Below are 13,856 nucleotides of genomic sequence, written 5' to 3'. Positions count from 1 at the left end.
GTCGGTCCGAGGGGGGGTGTCAGGATTCCATCCCGTTTAGGTTTAGCGTCCCGACTTAGTCAGCCTATATATAGTTGGCCCCTGAGCCATCCTAATTGGACACTTGGCGCTTCCCGATTCTCTCAAAAGGGACATCAACCACACACCGGTGCTCTCAAGCAATCCACTTCTCTGTTTCTCTTTCCCAGTGCTCTGCTGCAATTTCCTTGCAGTCATATTGTGCTGATCTGCTCCTTTTGTTCTTTGGTTGCTCTCAGTCTGTTGTTTTGCATCATCTACTTCGACTTTTGGTTTTTGAACACTCATCGCAGTCGCTGGCGAGATCGGTGGGCGAAACGGGGCAATCATCCACGGCTCCTGAAGAACATCCAAGGGCAGGCGAGCTCAGCTAAGTCGATCTATTTATTCCAGGTACGGTACACTCCCGCTTTTCTTTGATATTCTAGCACCCAGTACTTCAATCTTTTTGCAGTCGTCGCCGACACCGGCTAAAGTTTGGCGGTTCTTAACCTTTCCGTATATGAAGCTAATGGTTGCTCATGGACAGAATCTAATATAGCGAAATGCACGTCAAAGACAAACTCGCCGAGAATGAGGCTGCCGGGAGGGTCGGTATCTCTTTCGAGTTCTTTCCTCCAAAAACGGCCCAAGGTGTTCAGAACCTCTACGACAGAATGGATCGGATGCACTCTCTCGGGCCCTCCTTCATTGACATCACATGGGGTGCTGGTGGTCGGTTGTCGGATTTGACCTGCGAGATGGTGAACGTCGCTCAGTCGGTGTATGGCCTGGAGACTTGCATGCATCTGACCTGTACAGACATGCCCTTAGAAAAAGTGGACGCTGCACTCAGCGCTGCTTACAAGGCGGGCTGCACCAACATCTTGGCGCTTCGCGGTGATCCGCCCCGTGATAAAGAGGCATGGGAAGCCACTGAAGGCGGACTCCGTTATGCAAAGGATCTGGTCAAGTACATTCGGGAGAAGTACGGCAATCACTTCGACATCGGTGTGGGCGGTTACCCTGAAGGTGCAGACGACAACCCGGATGTGGATCTGCTGATTGATCACTTGAAAGAGAAGGTCGACGCTGGAAGCTCTTTCGTCATTACCCAGATGTTCTACGATACGGACATCTTCATCGAATGGGTCAAGAAGTGCCGTGCCAAGGGCATCACAGTGCCTATTATTCCCGGTATCATGCCTATCTCCACATATGCCGCGTTCATCAGACGAGCGAACTGGACAAAGGCTACGATCCCACCAGACTGGCTTGAGGCTCTGGAGCCGGTGAAGAATGACGACGCTGCTGTCAAGGAGATCGGAAAGCGGCTGATTGCGGACATGTGCAGACGCCTCCTCGCGGCTGGCATCAATCACCTGCATTTGTGAGTTCATTCCTACCCACCAAATCAATAACCCATTTTTTTTTTTCATGTCGCTAAGACTGACCTTACATTAGCTACACCATGAACCTGGCACAAGCGACGCAGTCAGTCCTCGATGAACTCAAACTCATTCCTTCGGAGGAGACACCGCTTCAGAGACCTCTGCCCTGGCGGCCGTCGCTCGCGCTCAACCGCCGTGGGGAGGATGTCCGTCCCATTTTCTGGCGCAACAGAAACTCCTCCTACATTGCCCGTACGCAGATATGGGATGAGTTCCCGAACGGCCGTTGGACCGACTCTCGGTCACCTGCCTTCGGTGAGCTCGACGCTTATGGCATCGGCCTCAAGGGTACAAACGAACAGAACATCAAACTGTGGGGCGAGCCCAAGTCTATTCGCGATGTAACGCAGATCTTCGTTCGCTATCTGGAAGGGGAGCTGGACCGTCTGCCGTGGAGCGACTCGCCAATCAGTAGCGAAGCCAATGTCATCAAGAACAGCCTGGTCCAGCTGAACAGCAGGGGTCTACTCACCGTCAACTCGCAACCTGCCGTGAACGGTGTGAGATCCTCTCACCCCGTGTTCGGCTGGGGTCCCAAGAACGGCTTCGTCTACCAGAAGGCATATCTCGAGCTCTTTGTGCCTCCCTATCTGCTTGACGAGCTGATCGCTCGGATCGAGAAGAATGAAGACTTGACTTACCATGCTGTGGGTAAGAAGGGCGAATTGCGCACCAATACCCGTGACAGCCCTAATGCTCTGACTTGGGGTATCTTCGCCGGACGAGAAATCGTCCAGCCGACCATTGTGGAGACGATCAGTTTCTTAGCTTGGAAGGATGAGGCATACCGCCTGGGTGAAGACTGGGCCAAATGTCATGATGCCGGCAGCCCTAGTCGGAAGTTGATCCAGGATATGATGGACAACTGGTACCTGGTCAACATCGGTAAGTTTGCGTTCACTCACTGCCTGTGTTTAACTTGCTAACCCTCGATGTCTTAGTCAACAACGACTTCCACAACACCTATGACCTCTTCGAGCTATTCAACGACCTGGACGTGAAAGACCTTGACCTCGAGGTCGTCCCCGACAAAGTCGAGTCAAAGCCCCAGCCAAACGGAGCAGCCCACGAAGAAGTTGCCGCAAAGAACTAAGGCCAAAGCCATAGGTTCTCATCCAGCATTGACCTTTTCTACTCGACAATTCTATCCAACCTACTCATATCCCTAATTCAACATCTATCTCAACGATACCAGCCCGGGGACACGATTCCAACCCCCAGGGCATCATGTTTAATGGCGACACGACTGAAGACCTCTCAACGATTTCTTCCCTGAGCGTTATTCACTTTCAACATTTTTTCAACATTTCTCTTTTCCCATATACCCCTCTCATCATTTCTTTAATCATTGATCACGAACGAGAAGGATTACGAAATTCAACATCCAAAGTGGTATCAGCCCGAAAAGCTACGGAACAAAAAAAGGCAACAACAAAAACAATCGTCCTTGCTCTCATCTCCTCTTTTCCAACAAAAAGAGGCTTTTGCATAGACAGAAAAGCATAGTTTTTTTTTTTTTCTCTGTTTCTATAGAAGGAACGGGTCCTTCGACGATAATTCAACATACATGACGGATGACGGAGTTTGGTTTCAGCGGACAGGCAGTCGGTCAAATTTTTCAAGAGCAAAAGTGACCCTCTTCAACACGGGATACGGAGTCTTTTCCCTCATCTTCCATCTTCTTGGTGCATTTTCCATCTCTTTTCTTCTCTGCTCACTATATCGTTTTCTTCCGTCTTATTTAAAATCTCCTTTCTTTCTAGAAGAATACAAGGAGTATCGACATTTCTGTTTCGGTGATGCGTTGCCCTGTCTTTGCACTTAGATTGGGTAGCAGACACAGCCCGAGTCGGATAGAGATACAAACGGGACTCGAAGGACAGACACTTGTAGCGTCCAAGGCTCGAAATAGATATATACCTGGATTATAAACCTATACAGTCAGTGCTTTCGGGTTACATCACTTTTTGCTTGCTCGTCGCAAAGTACACAAGTAGGAGTCGTATTTATTCGCTTGTGTGAGGATAGCCCATTTATCAAGGAGCGGGTGCCTACACATCAAGCGTAGTAATGATAGAGAGATGAAATACTAGCCAAGAACCCCTCGCGCCATCCATGCTGCAGTATTATGTGATAGAATCATGCCGAGAAGACATCCGGCCCGCCCACTCACAGAATCATGTCAAGAGAGCCCTTCCTATTGTTACAAAGAACCATCCGAAAGGCTTCGCAAACCATACAACCCAACTTCCAACAAGGACTATGTACCCGGCTGCCCGTTCAACAACCATCATCATAAAACACAGAACAACAAGGTAAGCAATCGCCTGGCAGATGTCCGTCACAGACCGCGCGAGATCGCCTTCTGCGGGCCGCGGCCAGACCCCAGTGGCATTGTAAATGGAAAAGACCGTCAGCCATGTCCTGAGAACCTTAAGGCAATGCTCGAGCATCTGCAGAACGCCGTTAATGCCAATCTTGAGCAGAGCAATCTTGGAATGCCGATTTGACATGACTCTTTGCCAGAGCGCCTCCATTTGAGCAGCTGATAGGATGAAAATTTCCAAGATCAGAGCGAGGGTCAGCGCATTTGTCGCACTCTTAGTGGGACTTGCCACCTCCATCTCCATGTTCGGCGGATCAGCGTGTAAAGGAGTGATTCGAGGCTGCAGCGCCTTTTCTTTATGTTCTGCCACTTGTAATCCGTCCAGTTCCGCTACTTCTATCACCTTGGTCGTTTCTGGCACTGTTTTACTATCACCCGGCTGGCCTCGGTCGATCGAACCGACTGGAGAGATATTGACAACCAGAGATGCTCTGCCGGCTTGAGAGGAGTCCGTAACTCGTTTCACTTGCGGCGAGCTCTCGCTGCTCGATCCAGTGCTCGAAGCACGGGATTGTGGTGGATTATTTCCGATGCGCTCTGTATGATTTTCTGCGGACGACGGTATCATGCCTGGCATACGGATGAACCCACGCATATCTCGAGACTGTTCGACCTTGCGCCGTCCGGCTTCTGCTCGATGCTTGACCACGGGGATACTCCGCACAGGAGCACTTCGCAAGGGCACGGGCGACGATGCGTTTGATTTTTCCTGCGAGTTTTGCGCCACTCGTCTCAGTCCCAGAGGCGAAGGCTTTCCTTGCGGTCTTGCCCGAGCGTCGGTGATAATCTCGCCTGCGGTGCGCGACGTGGGTATTGCGATGGGAAGTCCCTTCTGCGCCGATCCTTTGATATCCGACATGCTCACCATAGTGCGCGTGATAGTGGGTGTGATAATGAACACATCGTCGTCCCTGGAAGCCGCTTTTCGTTCCTCGAGGCGCTTGCCCAAAGGGAGCGGGGACTTCGGGTCCTCTTTGCTCGAGCTCTGAGCTGTCTTTCCTACTTGCTGGCAGCTGGTCTCGCGACACACGGTCCTCGGGGATGGCTTCGAGCATTGGACAAGTTTCAAATTCGGAGAACCTGGCTTCCATTCTTCTCGAGCGACGGTCTTCCCTTCGAGGTCCACATTCATCTGGCGGACCACTTGAATCTGCCTTTGTTTGGGACTTCTCGACATAGGACTCGATACATCGACCACCCGGGGACGATCCACGGGCGAAAAGAGTAGGATCTCGTCGGGGTTCTTGTCGTTGGGCCCATTGATCTCCTTGCACCCTAAAAAAGAGCCATCCGGGTTGACATTTGACACATCCTTTTCGGATTTCGAGGCAGACTCTTCCCATATTGTACTGATGCGATTTTTGCCGATCTCATCGGGACAGTAGTACCTCGGATGTTTTGGCTGCGACGATGGACTTTCCTCACCTTCTGCCGAAGGCTCGGGTGGGGGAGGATCTTGACCGTCAAACGAGGTCGGCTTCGTGGGCTGCACAGCAGGGAAATCCTTGTCTTCGGGCGTCCCGGTACGTGGGCTGGGCAGAGAGTCTGGATCAAGCATTGCCCCCCCGTCGTCGTGCACCCTCTCGATGCTTTGCTGGAATTGAGCAATCTGTTGTGCACTCATTGTTGGTGGGTTTGGCTCTTTAGCGGAAGGCATATTGACGACGAATTTGTCCTCCCATTCTGTCAACGAGCTGCTTGGGCCCGACACAGGTGACAGAGAAGAGTGAGAATTGATCGACGAGTCGGTAGCGTTATCCGTCTTGTCAGTGGAAAAGTGCAGAATGCTCTCGTCCGTATCCGAGTTCTTTCGTTGAACTCCATCGAGGTGTCGCTTCCCCTGACTGATGAACAGGTTATCTGATCTGCTGGGAGAGCTGTAGCCTGGACGGAGCCGAGGATGGATAATAGGGCTCGCAATCCGCGTCTTTGGGCTTCCTCGTAGATCGCCACCGGCCGATCTAAGTTTCTGTTTGACTACTTCGCTTTTTGGAGAGCTGGCCAACGATATGATCTTTTTGTAGGCTCCGTAGTAAGGCTCTTTGTGCTTGTTCTTCTCCCCGTCCTTATCCTTCTCTTTGCTTTTCGCCGATGGGGATTCCCTCTCAAACTTATCCCTGACCTTCCGCCAATATTGCTCTCGGTCTTTGTCCATCACCTCCTCCGGACTGCTGTATAAAGTTGTAGACGGTTTCGTTGGTCGGACGTTCCCGAGAGAACCGTACTCCCGATGTTGAGGCGTAGCAGGTTTATCTTTTTGTTGTTCCTTGCTCTTGCTTGCAAGATCCCTGGGCAGTGGAAGCTTCGTCGGTCTGGCCCTTCGCAAGATAGTTGGAGTTCCAGTTCCAGAGTCACTGTTTCTCGAATTCGTTGGGCTTTCACCGAGGTCTGAGGTATTTCCCTCCTGCAGCGTATTTTCTACTGCTTCGACGTCCAATTCCTCCCGCTTATCGTGGCGCTTCCGAGGTGAAAGGTTCAAGAGGTGCCCCTGATGCAAGTGCAGAAGCTCATCCATATTGTATCAACAGTGGCGGCTATTTGACAGGCTGGACTTCAAGGCCAGGTTGACCTTTCAGATGTACCCATTCCTTGAGCAACAGACACTATCTTGTCTTTGACTTTGTTCAGATCGGCTTCAGGGCTCTTTGGCGATGATTTCGTTGAATGCTGATGATGAAGGATCGCCAGAGCATGGCGAAGGGCTTGCCAGAAAAGACGGACGGGACGAGCGCAGTGGCAGGTTCCCAGCCCGAGGAAAGAATATGAAGAGATTTGTAATTATATGCGCGGAATGCTATGTGATCCCACTTGCCATGCCGTGGAATGTAGCAGCAACACACACGCGCGGATTGAAGGAGCCACTGCGGAATGCGCGCCTGCTGGTTTTGTCTGCTGTCTGGAATGGAAACTGCAGCCGCCTAAGAGAATGTTCGGCCGTCTGCCTGATGAAGCGGGACAAGATGAAATGATTGTACATCAAGTGTTGGCGAATTGTGCAGATCGGAAATGTTGATCGTCAATGGGTCGAGGTCATCACGAAGTCACAGCATCCCAACGACCATTTTCCACACAAAAAACTGCTTCGGCTCGAAATCGAGATACCTCAGTGAAAATATAGTCCAGATTCTAGTACCGACAGGCCAACAATGGGCCAGACCGCGCTGTGCCAAGGACGGAATATGATATACTACAGTGGCTGGTCACCCTAGCCAGCCAACATTCCCAGTCAACAGAGCGACGCGAACAACTCTGAATTGCTGTCCGAAGAAAACCTCATGCAAAAGACATTATGAGAAGAAAACATCATGTGAAAGCGAAGTGAACCTCCAAACGCCAAGGCCAAATGCTGGAAGAAGTCATGGTTACAGTGTATACGCTTAATGAACAGATGACAAAATTGTGGAATGATCCGTACACCGCAACGACACATCGGCAATTCTTCTTTTTTTTGTCGAGTCGCGAGGTGGCTAATCCCATCACTGAATTCAGAACCGGCCCGTTTCACGACGAGGGTCATTCTGAGTCCGCCTTGGTGTTGAGGTCAACGGAGTTGCACTGCCGGGCACATTGCTCTTTTTCAAGGGGCTTGATAGCCTCTTCATAGGCGTACCTCGGTCTTTGAATAAGAAATCCGGAGGGTTCTGAACCCGACGGTCGATATTGGCCGGCGTAGATCGCCTCAAGGGGGAATTTGCATGAGAGAAGACCCCCAGACTGCCGCCGTCGCCTGTAGCACTCGGTGTGGGTCGGAAGTGCGGTTGGCGTATGGAAGCCACGGGACCTCGTACAACCGGGGAGGCATCTCGCAAATGACTGGGTGTTTGCAGCGACGTATAGCTGTGGGAAGCATTTGGCGTAGCGAATGTCTGACGTCTGGCGGACGCCCCTTCGGGATCGACATGGCTGACATAGTTCGGATTGGGACTTATTTGGAACCCTCGGTGGATCACACGTGTAGGAGTGAATGTGTCCACCTTGTTATACTTGGCATCGGAACCAGGTTGAGTGGTATTGGGGTCGGAGAACTGAGTGCCAACATCTCTCATCACAGGCTGGGTCCTAGGATGGACAAATTTGGTGTCGTACTCATGAAGAACCTCCTTGTGAACCAACATGGAATCCTTGGCTTGCTGAGTGAACGAGGAAGAGAGGAATGACATCTGCACAGATAGCAGAGTTGTAATGAAGATAGTGGTGACGATAGTAACGCTTGGCCGGGGATCGGACAGCTGCGTAGGCAGAAATACCCAGTATACCAGGACGTGTCCGGGGCTGAAGAGGCAGAACAGTCGAAGGCAAATCGGCAGAGGATCCCAAACTGCAAGTTCCCAGACGTCCCGCTGCGCGTCGGGATGCGCCCGAGACTGAGCAGATCCGGAAATCACGTTGGCGAAGAACCGCAGCGGCGAAGCTGTCATAGGCGTTGAATCGACCCGGACACGGCGAGCCGATGGTGTAGCCGGCGGTTGATCTATCGAAGCCTCAAACAGACGATAAAGTCGCTTCCGATAGAAGGTGTAGAAAGCATTGAACGCGCTGAAGCACGCGAGTAGGTGAACGATGAAGGAGGCCTGCCAGCAACCGCTTATCAGCACGTCATCCTCTGCCAACCCCCAGCAAGTTCCTTGAAGCTTTGGCGACATACAAACCAGCTCATCCAAGGCACTCCGCCATCATCTCCGAAGACATCATCAATGGCTCTACTGCCACTCGACCGGCTGTTCGCCCTCGCAATGAGGAAGGTCAAATTGAGAACAACACCCAACGGCAGCGCCCAATCCTTCTCGAACTGATCCCAAGCATTCGTATCAATCTCCTCCGACAGCCATAGCAGAAAGTCCAATGGATTCAAGTACGATCTAATGCGCTCAGTGAGCGGTTGGCGGCGTACAAGCCGGGGCATGGTGATAATGGAGCACAGGTATTGTAGAGTGCTACCAGGTCATTAGCCTTCATCTGCGTTCCAGCCAGGTAAATTTAATATCAAGCCAAACCTTTGAGGAGCGACAAGGACAAACATACGCCAAGTTTTCCGTTCCGCTGCTAGACAACAAACACATCACGGCCCCGCTTAGATAAGCCGCGGCGGTCTGCTATGACGAACGTTCATTGAAGTGGTTATCCGCAATCGAGACTCGACTCTTTCGTCGCACAAGCTCATTGCTGTACTTGGTCGAACTGCCCCCCGGTAGCTGACCTGCAGGGTAGATTCTACTTATTTTCAAGGCTCAGTCCAGCCGATCCTTTGTCCAAAGATGGCAGCCTCGGCGGTGTCCTACAAGGTACGTTCACAATCGCATGTCCCCACGTTTGACATGACCATATCGCTGACTCTCCTCTGAACCCTAGGAACGGCAACTCCTCGCCGTCATCGGCGACGAAGAGTAACTAGCATCTCCAGCAACAAGACACAAAGACAAAACACCACCGCTAATCGCATCCAGCTCCGTAACCGGTCTCCTCCTCGCAGGCATCGGTGTACGTATACCACCACCGCCCAGATATACACCCCTCGAAAAAACACAGCTAACAACCTCCTAGCACGTCACAGACGGCCCAGACGCCCAGCGGAACTTCCTCGTCGTCGACTCGAAGACCGAAACGTCTGCTATCGAGAAGGCGTTCCAGAACTTCACCCAGGAGAGGAAAGACATTGCCGTGCTGCTGATCAACCAACACGTACGTTCCGTTCCGTTTTGTCTTCCTCAGTGATCACTGCCTCATAGAATCAGATTGCCGAACGCATCAGACACAGCATCGACTCCTTCGCGGACCCGTTCCCCGCCGTCCTCGAGATCCCAAGCAAAGACCATCCCTATGACCCCGAGAAGGACAGTGTGCTCAAGCGCGTGCGGCGGCTGTTTGGGGAATAGACGGTAGCTGTGAGGCCTTTTTTTGTTCTCAGCGCCTTCTTTTGCTAGGATGTGGTCTAGGGTGGTCGTGCGCGCGGTGCGAGTCGTGGGAAGATACCCAATTATCTAGGATCTATGCACATAGAATTCGATATATTGTCAGCGCCGAGAGGATGCTTGGTTGATTGGACAGTGGCAGTGCACTGGTCCTTCTCGGAGATACTATCGCGCACTGCATAACAGTGATGGTTGCTATGTTTGTTCTCCACTTCTTTATTTTCAGAGAGTCTTGAATTACACGAATGAAGACTCTGTATTAGATAGTAGTTCACGCATATACATAGTTGTGCAGGCATGACGAGAAACAAGTGTGACGACGATCTGCCCTGACGCCTAATGATATAAGCACATCATCTAACCAAGCGAAGCGGTTATAACCGTGAGCATGCAACTTTGACTGTGACGGACTATGACAGTTTACAGCGAACATAAGAAGGAAAAACTCGAGATAACAGATAACAACGGCTCGTAAGGACGTATTCATCAAGCGATCGTAAAAATGCAGACCCAGAAGCTACGTCAGTGGTCATCGAGTGGAACAAATTCCATTTCTTGACGGTAGCGATGGCAGCCAACACGTCTTCTCAAGGCTTGAGCTTGAACTCGATGTTGCGCGCATCTAGGCAGGTAATCTTCTTGCCATCCTTGGTATAAACGTCGGCATGGACGTTGTACTTCCCCTGTTCATCTTCGTTAGTAACTGGTCGGCCATTAAGTACCAGGACAGCTCGGAAGGCCAACGTACAGGAGGGATATGCGAAGGCAGATCAACCTGCTTAGTCAAAGTCATCTCGCCTTTCTCCAGGGGACACTCGAGGTCAACATTCTTGATCTGTTCGCAAAGATCGGCGGTTTGCTTGATCAGCGTGATGAGACCGTATTTAACCTCCAGAGCGACATAAGCGCCTTCCTCCACCCGGTCCTTCAGGTTGCCCTTGGCATTGATAGTGAGAGTTTGGCCACTGTGGTCAAGAATCAGTCAGTCGTTCTTGACCCAACATCATACGACATGGATGGACTGCCAGTACGTACGGGAGAGGAGGGTTAGGAAACAGGTCCACCGATTCGATCTCCAGGATATTGCCCGAAGGGTCGGCACAGTATTCTAACGGATTATTTCCCTCGACAGGAATGTTCTCGGCTTTGATCGGAGCCTGTGCGGAATCGAAGAAGGAGATCGATCGTGCTGAGGCGGATAGAGGAGCAAGGCAGAGGAGCAAGGTAGCGGCGGTTGATAAGAGCTTCATGGTCGCGGGATCTGCCAACCAGCGGTCGTAGTAGACTGGGACCAGAGAATGACAGGGACGAAGATCAGGAACCGCTCTTGATAACACAAGAAAGAGGAAAGACGTGATATATGTACGACAAAGATTCAAGGATGTCTGATTGCAGGTGCAGGCGAGTAGTGGTAGATGAGGAGAAGCGGTGATGAGCCACAGCCACTAGTGCAAAGTACCTGGATAGTTGTATGGGATCCTGCTGGATGACGACGGCGGAGGGTCACGTGACTATGCCAGGCACGAGGTGCGCTAATTGTGTCACGAGGTTAGATGAAGATAAGCCGATAGTCGAGATCGTCACTGTGGCTATCCTGAATACCCTCTATCTATGCTGGAATTGCAGTTGAAACTGCGATTTATGCTGACATCTTTGTCTTAAAGTTGAATCACTGAAATGGCAGTAGGCGGAATTAGCATGTCAATCGTGGGGATGACCCACTCAACGCTTCAATACTCCGCTGATATGGAGTAACTACAATCTCTTACTGTGCTACCTCGGACATCCATGAGCTATGCCTGGTGGAGAAACAGAGTTGGATTCTGCATTCTTGTAAGTAGGCTGTTGTTGAGGAAGAGTCTGACATGTAGAAGCTATGAACATGGTCTTATTTGCATGCAAGACTAGGTAAATATATACAAAAGTGGACATTCCCAAGCGACGGCTATTGATCATTTTGCAAGACGAATCTCTAAACATTTATCTTAGTGCTCCGAAACAAAGATTCCGGCCATGCCCATGCCCTAGTCAAGATTAGCGGAGATTCTGAGATGAGAACAAACTGGAGTAACTTACAGTTCCAACACACATCGAGGTGACGGCGATTCTCTTGTTCTGACGGCGCAGCTCAGACAGAGCAGTAACGACCTGGCGAGCGCCGGTGCAGCCCAATGGGTGACCAAGTGCACTACAATAGGTTAGCAAAGGAAGAACACTCAAGGACAATCAGATGACTCACATCGCTCCACCTCTGGGATTGACCTTGCTTTCATCAAGACCCAGCTTGCTCACACAGTAGACGCCCTAGACAGTCATTAGTGAAGCTCAGATATACACAACAGGTCCAATCATACCATGGACGCAAACGCTTCGTTAATCTCGAAAATATCGATATCGTCCTTGCTCAGGTTGAACTTGGACAGTATCTTGGGGATAGCAATGGAAGGGCCGATACCCATGATTCTAGGCTCCAGGCCCGCAACTGTGGCTCCGCAGAACTTGCCAATGATGGGCTGTCCGAGTTCCTGGGCACGGGACCGCTTCATAAGGATGACACCGGCGGCACCATCGGTAATCTGACTGGCATTGCCACCGGTCGTGGCACTGGGCTTCCACTGAGGGAATGCAGAGCGAATCTTGCCGAGGGAATCGGCAGTGGTGCCATAGCGAACGCCATCGTCACGGTCAACGACGACATCCTTTACCTCGCCCGTCTTGGGATCTTTGACTTGGGTCTTGACGGGCACAATCTCGTCGACGGTCCAACCGGCCTTTTGCGCGCGCTCGGCCTTCTGATAACTCTTGGCCGCAAACTGATCGTGCTGCTCTCGGGAAATATTGAACTGAGCAGCAACGTTCTCTGAGGTCTGGCCCATAGGCTGGGTGTTCTGGGAGGCAATAGGATGCGACATAATCTGAGCAGACATCTCCGGGGCGCCTCCATCGGCGTTGGTGCTCATGCTCTCGGCTCCGACAGCGATACCGATATCGATGGATCCAGCCATGATCTGGTTAGCGACGTTCTGGATCGCCAGCAATCCAGACGAACAGAATCGGTTGGCAATGGAGGCGGCGGCCGTCACGGGGAAGCCTGCTGCAAGGACTGCAGAGCGCGCGATGTAGGCGGAACCAGGCGCAAGCACGTTACCGACACAGACATCTTCGACAAGGTTGGGGTCAAGGTTGGACTTTTCGCGGATAGACTGCAGATTGTTAGGATAGAATATGGTTGGCGAGGGCATTGATTTGGTAACATACTGTAAGCAATGAAACCAGGAGATTATCTACTGTGGTGTCTTTCAGGCCACCTTTTCTGGCCTTTGTGAGAGGAGTCCGAACAGCAAGCGTGATCACCTGAGCGAGGTCAGTCTTCGTCTGTGATTTTCGCAAAGTTTTATTGAGACGTACGATATCATCGGGATTCTTGGCCAACAGCTTGCTCTTCGCCGACACATTCGAACCAGCGACCTGGTTAGCGATCGAGGACAACCGTTGCTGTGGCGTAGACATGACTCCGGCTACACTGCTTCTGCGGAAACGTTGCGGGATTTTTCCTTGAGTTTTGAAGGGATATATGAGATAGAAAGAAAAGTCCGAGAGATAAAAGGCCAACTGCCCCGCGAGAATGGCCGCGCTATGTTATAGTCTGGAGATGTTGAATGAACCGCGGTATCTGGGACAATCTGGGGAGGGCAAGAAGAACACTGCAGCCGAATGTCACGGGCAAAAGGCCGAGCCGAGATCCAAATAAGAGCCAATGGGATAAGAAGACAGAATCAGGAAACGGAAAAGCATCACATTCAGTTGAATAACTTGAAGTATTACGGAGGTGTGGTGCAAAAGTCCTCGGCAGTCACGTGACCTGCTACATACAATCTCTGAATGCTAATTGGCTGTAGGTATGTGGGTCCGACAATGACTTTTGCACCACCGTACAGAGTGGTACCTCAGTTCGAGAAATCCTATGCATAGATCCACCGTGGTAAATAGAAGAAAGCCAGCCGATTCCCGACCGACACTGCCGCCGACCCGTATTGCAGTGGTATTGTTACCGTACGCATCCCAGGGCTGCAGTGGCCTCGGCTGTCGGACTTGGTACCACATCGTGTTTGG

At 51.3% G+C, this 13,856-nt stretch overlaps 6 protein-coding genes across 6 annotated transcripts; 2 read left to right on the top strand and 4 right to left on the bottom strand.

Annotated features, from left to right (window-relative positions):
* Positions 1 to 563: 563 nt before the first annotated feature.
* Positions 564 to 2,541, top strand: CDV56_107935 (methylenetetrahydrofolate reductase (NAD(P)H) MET13; the record flags this gene model as incomplete). Its single annotated transcript, XM_026761554.1, has 3 exons — positions 564 to 1,387; positions 1,462 to 2,333; positions 2,390 to 2,541. The coding sequence occupies 3 exons, from the start codon at positions 564 to 566 to the stop codon at positions 2,539 to 2,541; spliced, it is 1,848 nt and encodes a 615-aa protein (XP_026614204.1).
* A 1,084-nt stretch (positions 2,542 to 3,625) lies between these two features.
* On the bottom strand, positions 3,626 to 6,349 carry CDV56_107808 (putative NTP binding protein; the record flags this gene model as incomplete). The annotated part of the gene is made up of 1 exon (XM_026761427.1): positions 3,626 to 6,349. One exon carries the CDS (start codon positions 6,347 to 6,349, stop codon positions 3,626 to 3,628), a length of 2,724 nt encoding a protein of 907 aa, XP_026614203.1.
* Positions 6,350 to 7,319: 970 nt separating this feature from the next.
* CDV56_107728 (Nur1/Mug154 family protein) lies at positions 7,320 to 8,737 on the bottom strand (the record flags this gene model as incomplete). The annotated part of the gene is made up of 2 exons (XM_026761347.1): positions 7,320 to 8,405; positions 8,480 to 8,737. 2 exons carry the CDS (start codon positions 8,735 to 8,737, stop codon positions 7,320 to 7,322), a joined length of 1,344 nt encoding a protein of 447 aa, XP_026614202.1.
* A 352-nt stretch (positions 8,738 to 9,089) lies between these two features.
* Positions 9,090 to 9,707, top strand: VMA7 (H(+)-transporting V1 sector ATPase subunit F; the record flags this gene model as incomplete). The annotated part of the gene is made up of 5 exons (XM_026761307.1): positions 9,090 to 9,116; positions 9,184 to 9,218; positions 9,279 to 9,312; positions 9,376 to 9,513; positions 9,567 to 9,707. 5 exons carry the CDS (start codon positions 9,090 to 9,092, stop codon positions 9,705 to 9,707), a joined length of 375 nt encoding a protein of 124 aa, XP_026614201.1.
* A 623-nt stretch (positions 9,708 to 10,330) lies between these two features.
* NPC2 (ML domain-containing protein) lies at positions 10,331 to 10,993 on the bottom strand (the record flags this gene model as incomplete). The annotated part of the gene is made up of 3 exons (XM_026761252.1): positions 10,331 to 10,426; positions 10,492 to 10,708; positions 10,779 to 10,993. 3 exons carry the CDS (start codon positions 10,991 to 10,993, stop codon positions 10,331 to 10,333), a joined length of 528 nt encoding a protein of 175 aa, XP_026614200.1.
* Positions 10,994 to 11,728: 735 nt separating this feature from the next.
* Positions 11,729 to 13,253, bottom strand: CDV56_107540 (putative peroxisomal 3-ketoacyl-coA thiolase (Kat1); the record flags this gene model as incomplete). The annotated part of the gene is made up of 6 exons (XM_026761159.1): positions 11,729 to 11,767; positions 11,820 to 11,931; positions 11,983 to 12,047; positions 12,098 to 12,946; positions 13,002 to 13,097; positions 13,152 to 13,253. The coding sequence occupies 6 exons, from the start codon at positions 13,251 to 13,253 to the stop codon at positions 11,729 to 11,731; spliced, it is 1,263 nt and encodes a 420-aa protein (XP_026614199.1).
* Between the last annotated feature and the right edge of the window lie 603 nt (positions 13,254 to 13,856).

This window comes from Aspergillus thermomutatus, assembly GCF_002237265.1.
Source record: "Aspergillus thermomutatus strain HMR AF 39 chromosome Unknown NODE_102, whole genome shotgun sequence".
NCBI lineage: Eukaryota > Fungi > Ascomycota > Eurotiomycetes > Eurotiales > Aspergillaceae > Aspergillus > Aspergillus thermomutatus.
This window is presented reverse-complemented; position numbering and strand designations above follow the sequence as displayed.